We start from the raw sequence: 14446 nt of genomic DNA, 5'->3' as shown, positions 1-14446 counted from the left end.
TGCCTGTCGAGTAACGTTATGTGTTGATGATTACTAGTGTGTGCTGTAATAATGGTTTATAGTGTCAGCTAATATGTGTGTTTAAACCAATGAGTGTGTCTAATTAGTGGTCACCCGGGTGTACCGGGTATTGTATGTAGCTCTACAGAGGGTGTTACACATCTCTCCAGCAGAGGGCAGTGTTTCCCTAGTTCAGTAATGTGGGAGTAGGATGATGTTGGCCAGCCTAGACACTGATCTAAGGTCAATTTTGAGTCATTATACTTTCTCCCACGCTCCCAATAAAGTAATAAAGTGTGTGTGTGTGTGTGTGTGTGACAATTTCCAGAGGCACATCAAACTAGCAATCTCAGCGAGTGTGCACCGTTTTATTATCAATACATTTTATTATAACTTGTATTTTGCAATGAAACACATGAGGACATGCCAATGAAGAGGGTGGCCACAACAAGAGAGGAAATATGGAAGAGGGGATGGTGGGATCTCCCTCCTTTCTTGTTCCCTCCAAAGTCGTCTTCTTCCTTCTGCTCTATGAGAGCGGGAGCTTCTTTTACTTCCACCGACCGCCAACCTTCCCCTTACCATGGACCTTTTTACTACAGGGGAGAGAGATAGGGAGAAAGAGAGCAATTCCTTGTAGATAAATGCACATACCATACAAACACATGTTACCGAAAAAAGTGGCTAAAATGTTCATATAAAGAAACCACGAAATTGAATAGGGTTACTGTACTTACAATTTCTGGGCACTCGTGATTCTATTCAAGAGAACGATAATCTGCACACACAAAAAAAAATGACACGAGATCACATTGCATCAGTGACTTCGCGAATACTACACGACAGACGTACACAGTCGCTCACACACGAGCCTAAACATCTACGGATTCTGCCTTCGGTACATGCGTCCAGGTCTTCCCACCTGATATTTCTGTTTCTTCATGTGGTCAATGAAGTCAAACTTATCCGACTCCAGCGCGTAGATCCAGTTCCACATCTCCTGAGCTTGTTGCCTGGGAGACCAAGAGAAGGTGGTGGGGGAGTTACAGGTGGTAACCATAGCAACACAGTTGGCAGCCAGCTGTGTGGGCTTTGGACGTGAATTGTAGAAAACTCCAATGTGGTGGTGTAAGGAAGATTTTGGCCCATGTGTATTTGGCTCGGGGATAAGGTGAGGTGTGTGTGATCGGCCCGGGACTCACTTCAGGGCGTCCTCTCTCAGGTTGTCGATCTCCAGTGTGGGTCGTCTCTCGGACAAGGTCTTCTTCTTGATCTCTCTCCCCGTTAGACGCTTCCCTCTCCCGCGATGCTCCGCCTGAAACATGTCAAGCACGCCTAGAACTTCACAAACTCCAAAACTACATCGAATGTTCTGATTCTCTCTGTATGCTCACAACAGTCTGACAGAACATTTGACCCGCAACTGTAAGTTGACCAACAACGTAGATATTTTTCTTAATGAAACACATTTACTGTATGAATCGAAATAAATCTGTTCCTAAAGCTAACAAGCGAATGACAGTGGACATAAGTACCTTTTGCAGGAAGCCCCCAAAGTTGGCCCCCATGTTGGAAAGAACTTTCTTCTTCTTGGCCTCGTCTTCGTTCTTCTTTTTAGCCTCCTCGTCTTCCTTTCTCTGCCGTTCTTCCTGAGCACGAGAGAACGATGAAGTTAGAAAGGAAAACTACATTCCGAACACGACAAGTCTATCTGTTGCTTAAAACCAGGAGTACCACAGTGGTGTCTGTTTGTCCCTACCACAATCCTGGTGTACCGCAATGGTGTGTTTTGGCCTACCGCAATCCTGTTCTGCCGGTCCCGCTCCTTCTCCGCTCGAACTCGCTGCACCTCTGCCCTCTCAAACCGACGCCTCTCCTGTGGGGATGAGAGAGGGAAAGGATGAGAGGAAAGGACATTGGACTTTTTCATATCAACTTTTTTTTTTATCATGAGCTTGTGCGCTCCTTGACCAGGGTCGTGTTCTGTTGGGACGAAACTTAATAAAAAAATAAAAAAACATGAGCATTGTTATTGGACAAGTTCATGTAGTTAAGGTTGTACTTCCTCTGTTCCATTTCAACATGAAGTATACAGGAAGTTGACTCACAATTCGGTCCTTCAGCCCAATGAGCTCCTCCTCCTCCTTCTTCCTCTGGTCAAAGTGGACATCAATCAGACTCTGCAACTCAATGAGGTCCTTCTCCATCCTCTTCCTGTGGATGTCCTGAGAGAGGGAAAGAGAGGGGATTGAGATGAAATAGATTCTTATTCAGAGATGGGGTGGAAAGCGGAGCTGCATCAAACTAACATCAATATTACTGTTCAGTGGTGAATTTGGGCCAATTCCTTAATGGGCCAATTCCTTAATATGAGATGACATCACTCACATCAAAGTCCACCCTATCCCCCTCTGGAATCTTGGGAGGGGCTAGCTGGGGCACCATGGGCCTGAGCGGGGGGGGGGGGGGGAATAAGTGAAATAGAGGATGAACAGAGAAATAAATGTTTTAACCTATTTGTCACACAACACAAAGCAAAATTGCCACAAACAAAAGTCAACATACTTGGGTATGGGGAGTTTCTCCTCTGTAGAGAGAGAGAGAGAAAGAAGTATTAACACATGAAAGCATGGAAATATATATTCTTGCTCTCATTCTGAAGATGTCATATGAAATCCATCTTCCTGAAGACAATAGAGGACACAAATCTCAAAAACAGGATAAAACGACAAGGCCATATGTTTTGCGTAAATCACACATTGATATCAAAAGGGTGCACAAAAAAAAGATTTGAGTTATGCCTGCAGATCTGAAGTTAGTATTTGACCTCCAGAGTACAACAGGAGCAACAGCATGCACTATCATCATCATCATCATCATCATCATGTGTCTGTGTGTGTAGCTACAGCAACAGTACAGCTTTGTTGATGAGGTCATGAGTTAAAGAGTTAGAACATGCGATTCCTTCTTCTTACAGGCATTTCAAATGTAGGTTGGATTTAATGTGATTTTTTTATTTTTTATAAAAAAAATCTATGTGTGCGTCGGGTGTGTTAGAATCACTCCCACAATCACTCTCACCTTCCTCCTCCTGAGCTTCCTGCTCTGATGTGCCAAAGGCAGAGAGAGCGAGAGAGAGAGAGCGAGAGAGAGAGAAAAAAGAGAGAGAGATATACAGTAGATATTGAGAGAGAGAAAGAGAAAGGGAGAGAGAAAGAGAAAGAGCGATAGACAGAGAGAGAGAGAAAAAGAGAGAGATATACAATAGATTTTGAGAGAGAGAGAGAGATGGGATAAAAGATTGAAGCAGAAAATTTATAAGAAAGGAGGAAAATAAGGAGAAACAGAGGGAAGGAGGGAGGTGCAAGAAGGGATATATGGAACAATTGAAGAGAGAGTAAGTTTAATGCAGTGGTGCCGACAGACTTAGGAAAACTCACATTTCCCACCATGCACTGAGGGCAACATCATTGACTACAATTGTGTGACCCCAACAGCTACTAGAGGGAAATGTAGTTTTCTGAGACTTGAACTGTACAAGCATTCATAATTACTTATATGCACACGTTCACACATGTACATACAATAAGTAATTGCAAATGTTCTACATATGAGCATATACACTGAGTGTACAAAACATCAGGAACCCCTACTCTTTCCATGACACAGACTGACCAGGTGAATCCAGGTGAAAGCTATGATCCCTTATTGATGTCACTTGTTAAATCTACTTCAAGCAGTGTAGATAAAGGGGAGGTTACAGGTTAAAGAATGATTTTTACGCCTTGAGACATGGATTGTGTATGCGTGCCATTGAGAGGGTGAATGGGCAAGACAAAATATTGAAGTGCCTTTGGTAGTAGGTGCTAGGCGCACAGGTTTGAGTGTGTCAAGAACTGCAACACTGCTGGGTTTTTCACGCTCAACAGTTTCCTGTGTGTATCAAGAATGGTCGACCACCCAAAAGACAGCCAGCCTGTGTAACACTTAACACCTTGTAAAGTGCATGCCCCTACGAATGTTTTATTTTTTATTATTTTTTATTTAACTAGACAAGGCAGCTAAGAACAAATTCTTATTTACAATAACGGCCTAGGAACAGTGGGTTCAGTGGGTTCCTAGGCCGTTCCTAGGCCTTGTTCAGGTGCAAAACGACAGATTTTTACCTTGTCAGCACGGGGATTTGATCTTGCAACCTTTCAGTTACTAGTCCAATGCTCTAGGCTACCTGCCTAGGCTACTAGCTACTAGTAGGCAGCCTAGTACGCAGGTAGCCTACCTGCCGCCCAAGTCTAAAGTAGTGTTGTGTTGTAGGGGATATACGAATAGAGGCTGTTCTGTGGACAAAAGGGTTGCAACGCAATATTAAGAAGGTGTTCCTAATGTTTTGTTCACTCCATGTATATTGTCTCCACATAAGGAAGTGCAGAGCATAAAAAAAGTCGAAAACTAAGCAGCGAGCAACAAAAACAAGCAGTTAAACACTGAAAAGTACTGCAGCGATAACAACAACTGTAAAACCCATACCGAAAATAGATTGAGGCTAAATAGAACGGAATAACCCTGTATGTAATCTGTAGATATAGATCATATCATAATTTTTTTTTTGATTGGCATTTATTTATTTAATATTTTTGTTGATATAATGTGTTCTCACCCTACCTGTGTACTCTTATTTCTCTGATAGCCAGGACCAGCACAGGGTCAGCCAATGGAAGCGGGACATAAGGGATATTGACAGGTCAGAGTGCATCACCCACTAGTCCGGCATTATACACAGAATACCTTGCTCATTAAGATACTAATGTCATCCGTATCTCATCTGAGTGACCTCGGCTCTGAAGTCAGTCTGATTGGACAGACAGGTTCTGTCGCTGATGATGATTTGTGAGGTCTGTTCATCTCTAGATTCTGATTGGCTATTTCTACACAGTGGGCTAATCATCATTTGGCATGACATCCTAGGCAATTCCCATGTAATCAAATCAAATCAAAGTTGATTGGTCACGCACACAGTTTAGCAGATTTTATAGCTGGTGCAGCGAAATGCTTATGTTACTAGCCCCTAACAATGCAGTAAAATGTCAAACAAGTACACAAATTATTTAAAATATATATACAGTGGGGAGAACAAGTATTTGATACACTGACAATTTTGCAGGTTTTCCTACTTACAAAGCATGTAGAGGTCTGTAATTTTTATCATAGGTACACTTCAACTGTGAGAGAAGGAATCTAAAACAAAAATCCAGAAAATCACATTGTATGATTTTTAAGTAATTAATTTGCATTTTATTGCATGACATAAGTATTTGATACATCGAAAAGCAGAACTGAATATTTGGTACAGAAACCTTAGTTTGCAATTACAGAGATCAAACGTTTCCTGTAGTTCTTGACCAGGTTTGCACACACTGCAGCAGGGATTTTGGCCCACTCCTCCATACAGACCTTCTCCAGATCCTTCAGGTTTCGGGGCTGTCGCTGGGCAATACGGACTTTCGGCTCCCTCCAAAGATTTTCTATTGGGTTCAGGTCTGGAGACTGGCTAGGCCACTCCAGGACCTTGAGATGCTTCTTACGGAGCCACTCCTTAGTTGCCCTGGCTGTGTGTTTCGGGTCGTTGTCATGCTGGAAGACCCAGCCACGACCCATCTTCAATGCTCTTACTGAGGGAAGGAGGTTGTTGGTCAAGATCTCGCGATACATGGCCCATCCATCCCCCCTCAATACGGTGCAGTCGTCCTGTCCCCTTTGCAGAAAAGCATCCCCAAAGAATGATGTTTCCATCCATGCTTCACGGTTGGGATGGTGTTCTGGGGTTGTACTCATCCTTCTATTCCTCCAAACACGGCGAGTGGAGTTTAGAGCAAAAAGCTCTATTTTGTCTCATCAGACCACATGACCTTCTCCCATTCCTCCTCTGGATCATCCAGATGGTCATTGGCAAACTTCAGACGGGCCTGGACATGCGCTGGCTTGAGCAGGGGGACCTTGCGTGCGCTGCATGATTTTAATCCATGACGGCGTAGTGTGTTACTAATGGTTTTCTTTGAGGACTGTGGTCCCAGCTCTCTTCAGGTCATTGACCAGGTCCTGCCGTGTAGTTCTGGGCTGATCCCTCACATTCCTCATGATCATTGATGCCCCACGAGTGAGATCTTGCATGGAGCCCCAGACCGAGGGTGATTGACCGTCATCTTCAACTTCTCCATTTTCTAATAATTGCGCCAACAGTTGTTGGCCTTCTCACCAAGCTGCTTGCCTATTGTCCTGTAGCCCATCCCAGCCTTGTTCAGGTCTACAATTTTATCCCTGATTGTCCTTACACAGCTCTCTGGTCTTGCCATTGTGGAGAGGTTGGAGTCTGTTTGATTGAGTGTGTGGACAGGTGTCTTTTATACAGGTAACGAGTTCAAACAGGTGCAGTTAATACAGGTAATGAGTGGAGAACAGGAGGGCTTCTTAAAGAAAAACTAACAGGTCTGTGAGAGCCGGAATTCTTACTGGTTGGTAGGTGATCAAATACTTATGTCAGGCAATAAAATGCAAATTAATTACTTAAAAATCATACAATGTGATTTTCTGGATTTTTGTTTTAGATTCCGTCTCACAGTTGAAGTGTACCTATGATAAAATAACGACCTCTACATGCTTTGTAAGTAGGAAAACCTGCAAAATCGTCAGTGTATCAAATACTTGTTCTCCCCACTGTATATATATATGTAGAAACACAACAAGAAATCAGGAAATGTCCCGAACGAATCCAATTAAGAACCCAAATAGCATCAATGCACTACCTCTAGCCAACGTCACATAGAGCAAGTCACATGGTTCTAGTCTAAAGTGTATAACAGGATCTGAGGTGTCATTTGAGACAGCCATTGCTAAGTTAAAGTAGTAGAGTGTGTCGGGGATTTAGGGTGTAATTTGGGACACAGCCAGTCTAAAGTAGTGTTGTGTTGTGTTGTAGGGGATATAGATTGTCATTTGAGACACAGCCAAAAGTAGTGCAGTGTTATTGTACATATAGTGTGTCATTCGAGAGACAACTACTCTCACCTCCTTCATCTCCTCCTGCGGATCTTCTTCTGGCTCCTCCTCTGGCTCCTCCTCGGCCTCCTCTGGAGAGAGAGAAAGCGAAAGAGAGAGAGAGAGAGAGGAGAGGAGAGGGGGGGTGCAAATGGAGAGAGAGAAAGTCAGAAAGCAGTTTAGAGGACACGAGAAGGGACATGGGGCAATGAAGAAATCCAGGCAACGCGGCAGACATAGGGGAAAAAACTAAGAAAGACAAGTGTGGAGAGGAAAAAGACACATACGAGACAAGGGGATGGGGAGAGACATTAGAATGATGACTAAAGAGATAGAAGATGAAAGGAACGGAGGAGATGAAAAGAGAGAGGGAGAGTGTGGTGGCTAATAGAGGTCAGAGGCTTGGGGCTTTAAAAGACATTTGTCAGCAGTGTGCTGAAAGCAAAAGGACCTGAGAGAATAGGCTAATAATAACAGGGCCATGGACTGCCACATGCAAGGCCAAGTGTGGTCCAACATGAATGACAACACTAACACCTCAGCTCAGCAACCCCACTCACCTTCCGCCTGCTCCCCCCTACCAGAGAGAGAGAGAGAGGGGGAGAAGAGCAAAAGTGTGTGTGTGTGAGAGAGAGAGAGAGAGAGAGAGAGAGAGAGAGAGAGAGAGAGAGAGAGAGAGAGAGAGAGATTCAGTTACCAATTCAGTTGGCAATAAATTCCAAATTTAAACCAGGAAAGTGGCCATCACAGCATTACATCGGTAATGTATATTATTTCCATACTCACTCGTATTCCTCCTCTACATCAGACATGGCTGCACTAGGAGAAAACCGAAAAGATAGTCGATATACATTTCATACGTAATCACCAACCTCTTTACAATACAATTGTCTAGTAAACTATCACGCATTACCACGACACAAAAATAAAATAGGTGATCTCCTTCCTCTTTTGACAGGCAATTTGATGGCTTAACCATCCCCCCTTGCTCAGTTAGGTTTAATTCAGTTCAAAGTCTTGCACAGAATTCACTACATCAAAGCAAAACGTAATAATTTTTTCGCCCCCCCATACACACATGATATGTGTGACGGACACCACATTTCTCCCCGCTGATCACACTCATATATTTCATCCGTGCTCTAAGCTGTCAGAGTATTGGTCATCCTTTGTCACGAGCCTCTCTAAAGTTCTTGGTCTTGACCTGTGACCTTGCCCTTTGACAGCAACGGTTGGAGTTCCATCCGTGCTGCGGTCTCACCAAAAGTAAAGCAGACGTTGCAGCATGCTGTAGCCCTCCGACAGATCTTACTTCACCGGATGTCCTCCAAACCACCCACCGTATCAGCCTGGTTGAAAGACCTAATGTCTTTTCTTCGTTTAAGAAAAAAAAAAATACACTCAGAGGACGTACTGATAACTTTTTTTCCTGCGATGTTGACCTTTCGTTTCCTTTCTTAAACAATGACCCTCTATCGGTCAGGAGTAAGAACTAGGGCCGACAGGGGACAGGGGACAAGATGTTGTGATATATTTTAATATTATTTTCATACTGTATGTTTTATTCCGTGTGAGCCTTTTGTTTGTTTTCACGTTGCTGTTTGGCATTATATGTCCAATAAAAATGTAAGAAAATAATGGTTGTTCAGATGACATAGAGAAAGACACACACACTCACAAGGGGATTATGCATGTTGGACCATGGGGGTTTCTGCTATAAATTGTCCCATGTCGCTGACATCTTCCTGGCTGACAAGCAGAGAGATTGACAGTGTGAACAGGTGAGAATGTTACGGCCCTAAACACAGAGGGAGATACAGTTTCTATCACTTTCTTCAGTTCCCCTTCTTTGTTTCTCTCCTCTAATATCCATTCCTATTTGTCATCTTGAACAATAGACCAATAGATGACTTGTGTGAAGGAGTAGAGAGTAAACTTGATTGTACACAGCAAATTTGCCAGTGTTGATTGTTCAATGTCACATTTCTAGTGTTGATTCAGGAACTAAATTAACTTTGTAAGAGTGAAATTAACACTCAGTTGTGTAAAAGAATCCCCAGCGTTGGTGTTAATAGCCAAAATGATTGTTTTACACTTTGAAGAGTAAAACAGTCCCGTCAAAACCACACCCACCGTTATCATATTTCCCAGCATGCTTTACTGCAGGTAGATTTTTTTAGGACTGTTTTTAGTATCTGTGTTTTTGCATGTACATTGATTGATTGATGAATCTTATGCTGCACAAATATAACTAACATATTTTTCTGAACTAATCCAATCAGTTAGTAAGATTTATTGCACTCGTTACTGAAACGGTTGTTCTGGTTTAAATGGTTTACGTAGTCTTTTTTTTAAATCAACGCTGAATGCAGGTTAATAAAAATGACAACTGTATGACATCCTAACTCTGGCTGGATTCCAATAGGAATTACTCATTACTTTACCAGCCAGCATAATATGACCAGGAATGTCCTAACTTCACTGTGTTGGAGTAAAACTAGGCCATCAAAGCAAGGCCTTATGATATATGTAATGCAGTGTCATAAAGTTTAATGATAACATTCACCTAGGTACTCATTTGGTGAAAGCCACAGGTCTTAAAATAGAAAGAATTCAAAAATTGCCTCGGTAAATAACAAATACAGTCATGTGTGGTATCTCTACAATTGTATTTCATTTTATTTAACTAGGCAAGTCAGTTAAGAACACATTTTTATTTACAATGACGGCCTGCCACGGCCAAACCCTAACAACGCTGGGCTAATTGTGTGCCGTCCTATGGGATTCCCAATCACGGCCGGTTGTGATGCAGCCTGGAATCAAACCAGGGTCTGTAGTGACGCCTCTAGCACTGAGATGCAGTGCCTTAGACCGCTGCACCACTCGGGAGTGGCTTCATTCGAAAAGAAAAGGCACCATGGGAAATATGCAAATTGGGATTTAGACCATAGTGTTAAAACAACACTCAAAAGGACTGTTTAACACTAATAGGACTTAACTCTAGATTAAAACTAGAGTTGAATATAAATAACACAGTGTTAATTAACCCAGTTAAATTTGCATAACACTGGCAAGTGTAATGCAGAGTACATTTTTTACACTACCAAGTGTTACATTAACACGCAAAATGTAACACTATAATCAGAGTACCTTTTACACTGTGTAGAGTGGGCCCATGTGTTATCCGTGGCAGTGTTAAAATGTACTTTAAGTGTTGATTTAATACTGCAAAAATGTACTGCGATAGCCGTGGTTGGTTATACTTGGGTTTGTATAATCAAAACCTATAGGTCTAGTCCTCAGCAATACATGTTGTCATTGAATAGAAGGGCTTTATAAAACTTCACACGTGTGGCATGGGGTTGGTTTCAGCACATTAGACAATTAGATTGACTCCTGGTCCTTCTTTCCCCAGTCCTTCTTTCTCATCTTCCTCTTATGTCTATCAACCCGTATTCTTTGTTGTGTCTATAAACCCCTATTCTCTTTTCCCGGTGACGTCTCTCTACAATGGTGTCAGCTGAAACAATTTATAGCATAGCATTGCCCAGGAAATATTTATAGGGCACATAGCTGTTGTCGCGTCTCTCCCTCACTTGGTTTTGTGCCTGAAACAATGTCGGCCATCCTAAAATGCCATCGGCGCCTCGCGGAGATTAATCCATCCCTCTTTCCAACGGGTGTCACGGCTAATGAGTTACTCAGCGTGTTTACCTAGCCAACGGAGGGGCCAATGAGACGCACTGACGGATGGACGAAGGGACACATGGTGGGTGACAACATCGGTGGAGGTCCAGTGCTGATAGAGTTGGTCCTGTCATTACCTTGCTTCCAAAGCTCCACTGTGTTGTGTTTGACTTCTCATGCTCGTTTGTGGTACTACATTGTCATGAGTTGATTGACGTTTTTAATTTTTTTCATTCAGTAGACTGTATTTTTCCAACGTATTGGGTTAGTTAAATGATGTGCTCCTAAAAGCTAGTCATGGATCTGCTTCCCTCTCCCTAAACATTGCCACATTCACTTTCAGACAATTATCAACGCTAGATCAGTTCTCCCTGTTTTTACCGGCCAAACATCTGAAATCCACCATTGTTTAAGACCTGACTCTAGGCCTGTACCCAAGCTTATTCCACTCCAACCAGGAACAGGGTCATGGTCATTAGGCACTAAGGTAAAAAAAAAAAAACAGACAAACGGGGAGAGACAACCTGGAATTGTCCAATAAGATGGTGCAAAACATTAAAACATTTTATTGCATGCCCCAATGACCAACCCAGGAGAGGCCAGCATGGATATGGAAAAAGGGTGTGAACTCCAGCTGAGGGAGGGAGGGTTAAGAATGCCGGCCTAGCAGTAGGCCTACCAGGCGAGGCAGCAGAAGCCCACCAGTTGTAGCTAAATGGCAGTTGGTTGGTAAGCGGTCCGGCAAGACAGCCAGGATTTGAGGCAGGTGTAAAGTTTCTCCGGGACATCAGCGGAGGGAGCATTAACGGTGGAATTCTGATGGGTTAATTTTAGTCGAGGACGCGGTGGGATGGGAGGCAGGGTGGGGAGACGGTGGGAGATTAGAGTGAGTCACACCGGCTCGTTATCACTGCTATAGGGTAGAGGACCGTATTAATAGTCCTAGGGAGGGAGGGAGAACGGGGATCACTGCTCCTAGCTATCTGTCTGTCAGAATGTCTATCTAACCCGGTGGGAACGAGGAGGAGGGAGGAAGAAGAGGGCTGACATTAGGGCTGGCTACAAGAGCTACAAGGTCAATGACGGTCCTGGACTTATCCCTGGACTTATCCCAGCCACTGCTATTAAAGTACAATCCATAATCATCCACAGGAGACAATATATCCAAAACACAAACCATCATACATGACCAGGCCTACATTGATCAGTACAGGCAATACATACAGTTGAAGTCAGAAGTTTACATACACCTTAGCCAAATACATTTAAACTCAGTTTTTTACAATTCCTGACATTTAATCAGAGTAAAAATTCCCCGTATAGGGTCAGTTAGGATCACCACTTTATTTTAAGAAGTGAAATGTCAGAATAATAGTAGAGAGAATGATTTATTTCAGCTTTTATTCTTTCATCACATTCCCAGTGGGTCAGAAGTTCACATACACTCAATTATTATTTGGTAGCATTGCCTTTAAATTGTTGAACTTGGGTCAAACGTTTCGGGTAGCCTTCCACAAGCTTCCACAATAAGTTGGGTGAATTTTGGCCCATTCCTCCTGACAGCGCTGGTGTAACTGAGTCAGGTTTGTAGGCCTCCTTGCTCGCACATGCTTTCAGTTCTGCCCACAAATGTTCTATAGGATTGAGGTCAGGGCTTTGTGATGGCCACACCAATACCTTGACTTTGTTGTCCTTAAGCCATTTTGCCACAACTTTGGAAGTATGCTTGGGATCATTGTCCATTTGGAAGATCCATTTGCGACCAAGCTTTAACTTCCTGACTGATGTCTTGAGATGATGCTTCAATATATCCACATACTTTTCCTGCCTCACGATGCCATCTATTTTGTGAAGTGCACCAGTCCCGTCCCTTTGTGAAGTGCACCCCCACAACATGATGCTGCCACCCCCATGCTTCACGGTTGGGATGGTGTTCTTCGGCTTGCTAGCCTCCCCCTTTATCCTCCAAACATAACGATGGTCATTATGGCCAAACAGTTATATTTTTGTTTCTTTAGACCAGAGGACATTTTTTCCAAAACGTACAATCTTTTTCCCCATGTGCATTTGCCAATTGTAATCTGTCTTTTTTATGGCGGTTTTAGAGCAGTGGCTTCTTCCTTGCTGAGCGGCCTTTCAGGTTATTTCGATATAGAACTCGTTTTACTGTGGACATAGATACTTTTGTACCGGTTTCCTCCAACATCTTCACAAGGTCCTTTGCTGTTGTTCTGGGATTGAATTGCACTTTTCGCACCAAGTACGTTCATCTCTAGGAGACAGAACGCGTCTCCTTCCTGAGCGGTATGACAGCTGCGTGGTCCCATGGTGTTTATACTTGCGTACTATTGTTTGTACAGATGAACGTGGTACCTTCAGACGTTTGGAAATTGCTCCCAAGGATGAACAAGACTTGTGGAGGTCTTACATTTTTTTTCTGAGGTCTTGGCTGATTTATTTTGTTTTTCCCATGATGTCAAGCAAAGAGGCACTGAGTTTGAAGGTATGGCCTTGAAATACATCCACAGGTACACCTCCAATTGACTCAAATTATCAGAAGCTTCTAAAGCCATGACATAATTTTCTGGAATTTTCCAAGCTGTTCAAAGGCACAGTCAACTTAGTGTATGTAAACTTCTGACCCACTGGAATTGTGACACAGTAAGTGAAATAATCTGTCTGTAAACAATTGTTGGGAAAATTACTTGTGTCATGCACAAAGTAGATGTCCTAAAAACTCTGTTTTTTTAACAAGAAATTTGTGGAGTGGTTGAAAAACAAGTTTTAATGATTCCAACCTAAGTGTATGTAAACTTCCGACTTCCAACTGTATGTGCACCAACTAAAAACAATGACAGGGTGTAGGTTTGATCTAACAGGTACAAAAACTGATGCCACAGACAGATAAGTATATTTTTGTTAGGAATATCTTAAGATGCCAGTTTCCCAGACACAGCTTAAACTGAGTCTTGGACAAAAAAAAAACTTTAGTCCAAGACTAAGCTTAATCTGTCTGAGAAATTGACCCTACATGACCAAAACTGAGAGAGCAGCATCAGGAGGTGAAAGGTCATTCAGAACCTGGATGTACAGAAGGAAAGTTGGAGAAAGACTTACCGAGAGCAAGGTGAGGTTTCAACGGTGTGACAGGCAGATAGACAGAGGAGCCCGGGAGAATGACAATTGTAGTAAGAGACAATGGGAGTTTTATACAAGGGAGGGGTGGTGATGGGCAGTGTGTGTATGTGTAGGGCAGAGGGCCATGGGCGGATTAGGAAAGAACTTTGGGAGAAAGACAACCGCCTACTGGGATTAAGAGAACGAGGGAATGACCTCACTGAACAAAAGAGGGGCAGGTGGACGAGAGAGAGAGACAGAGACACACAGAGAACGAAAGAGAGAGAGAAAGGGGAGACAAAAGAGGGATGGATGAGAGGAGCATACCAGGGCCAGAAATAAATGGCCAGAAATAGGTGGGATGAGTATTTTCTTCCATCCCTTTCCACGAATAGGGTCTTCCGTTCATAGAGGGACTCCCGGAAACAAGTAGTAAAAAAAAGTCAAACCCATACTAAAGAGACAGTTGAATGGGGTATTGTTGGGATACATGTCGACTAACTGCAAGAGTGTTCGAAGGACTGTTATGGCTAAATATGGCTGGTGTGATAATGAGAATGCATGGCTAATGTTTCGTGTGATAACGCTTCATTTATCAAAGATGAACTGA

General features: G+C 42.9%; 1 protein-coding gene across 3 annotated transcripts; it reads right to left on the bottom strand.

Annotated features, from left to right (window-relative positions):
- Positions 1-354: 354 nt before the first annotated feature.
- Positions 355-13925, bottom strand: tnnt1 (troponin T type 1 (skeletal, slow)). Of its 3 annotated transcripts, none has more exons than XM_070449801.1 (14): positions 13837-13925; positions 7819-7846; positions 7593-7609; positions 7057-7124; positions 3082-3100; positions 2566-2587; positions 2389-2449; positions 2109-2225; positions 1799-1876; positions 1536-1649; positions 1203-1315; positions 923-1013; positions 738-778; positions 355-596 (listed from the first exon to the last, which is right to left on the bottom strand). In XM_070449801.1, the coding sequence occupies exons 2-14, from the start codon at positions 7842-7844 to the stop codon at positions 551-553; spliced, it is 813 nt and encodes a 270-aa protein (XP_070305902.1). In that variant the 5' UTR covers positions 7845-7846; positions 13837-13925; the 3' UTR covers positions 355-550. The 3 variants fall into 3 exon arrangements, with proteins under 3 accessions (XP_070305902.1, XP_070305901.1, XP_070305903.1); XM_070449800.1 differs by having other exon boundaries at positions 7819-7851; positions 13837-13922; XM_070449802.1 differs by lacking the exon at positions 3082-3100 and having other exon boundaries at positions 2566-2582; positions 7819-7851; positions 13837-13922.
- Positions 13926-14446: the final 521 nt, after the last annotated feature.

This window comes from Salvelinus sp. IW2-2015, linkage group LG20 (assembly GCF_002910315.2).
Source record: "Salvelinus sp. IW2-2015 linkage group LG20, ASM291031v2, whole genome shotgun sequence".
In the NCBI taxonomy this organism is placed as follows: domain Eukaryota; kingdom Metazoa; phylum Chordata; class Actinopteri; order Salmoniformes; family Salmonidae; genus Salvelinus; species Salvelinus sp. IW2-2015.
The sequence above is the reverse complement of the archived record's forward strand: the minus strand, read 5'-3'. Positions and strand labels throughout refer to the sequence as shown.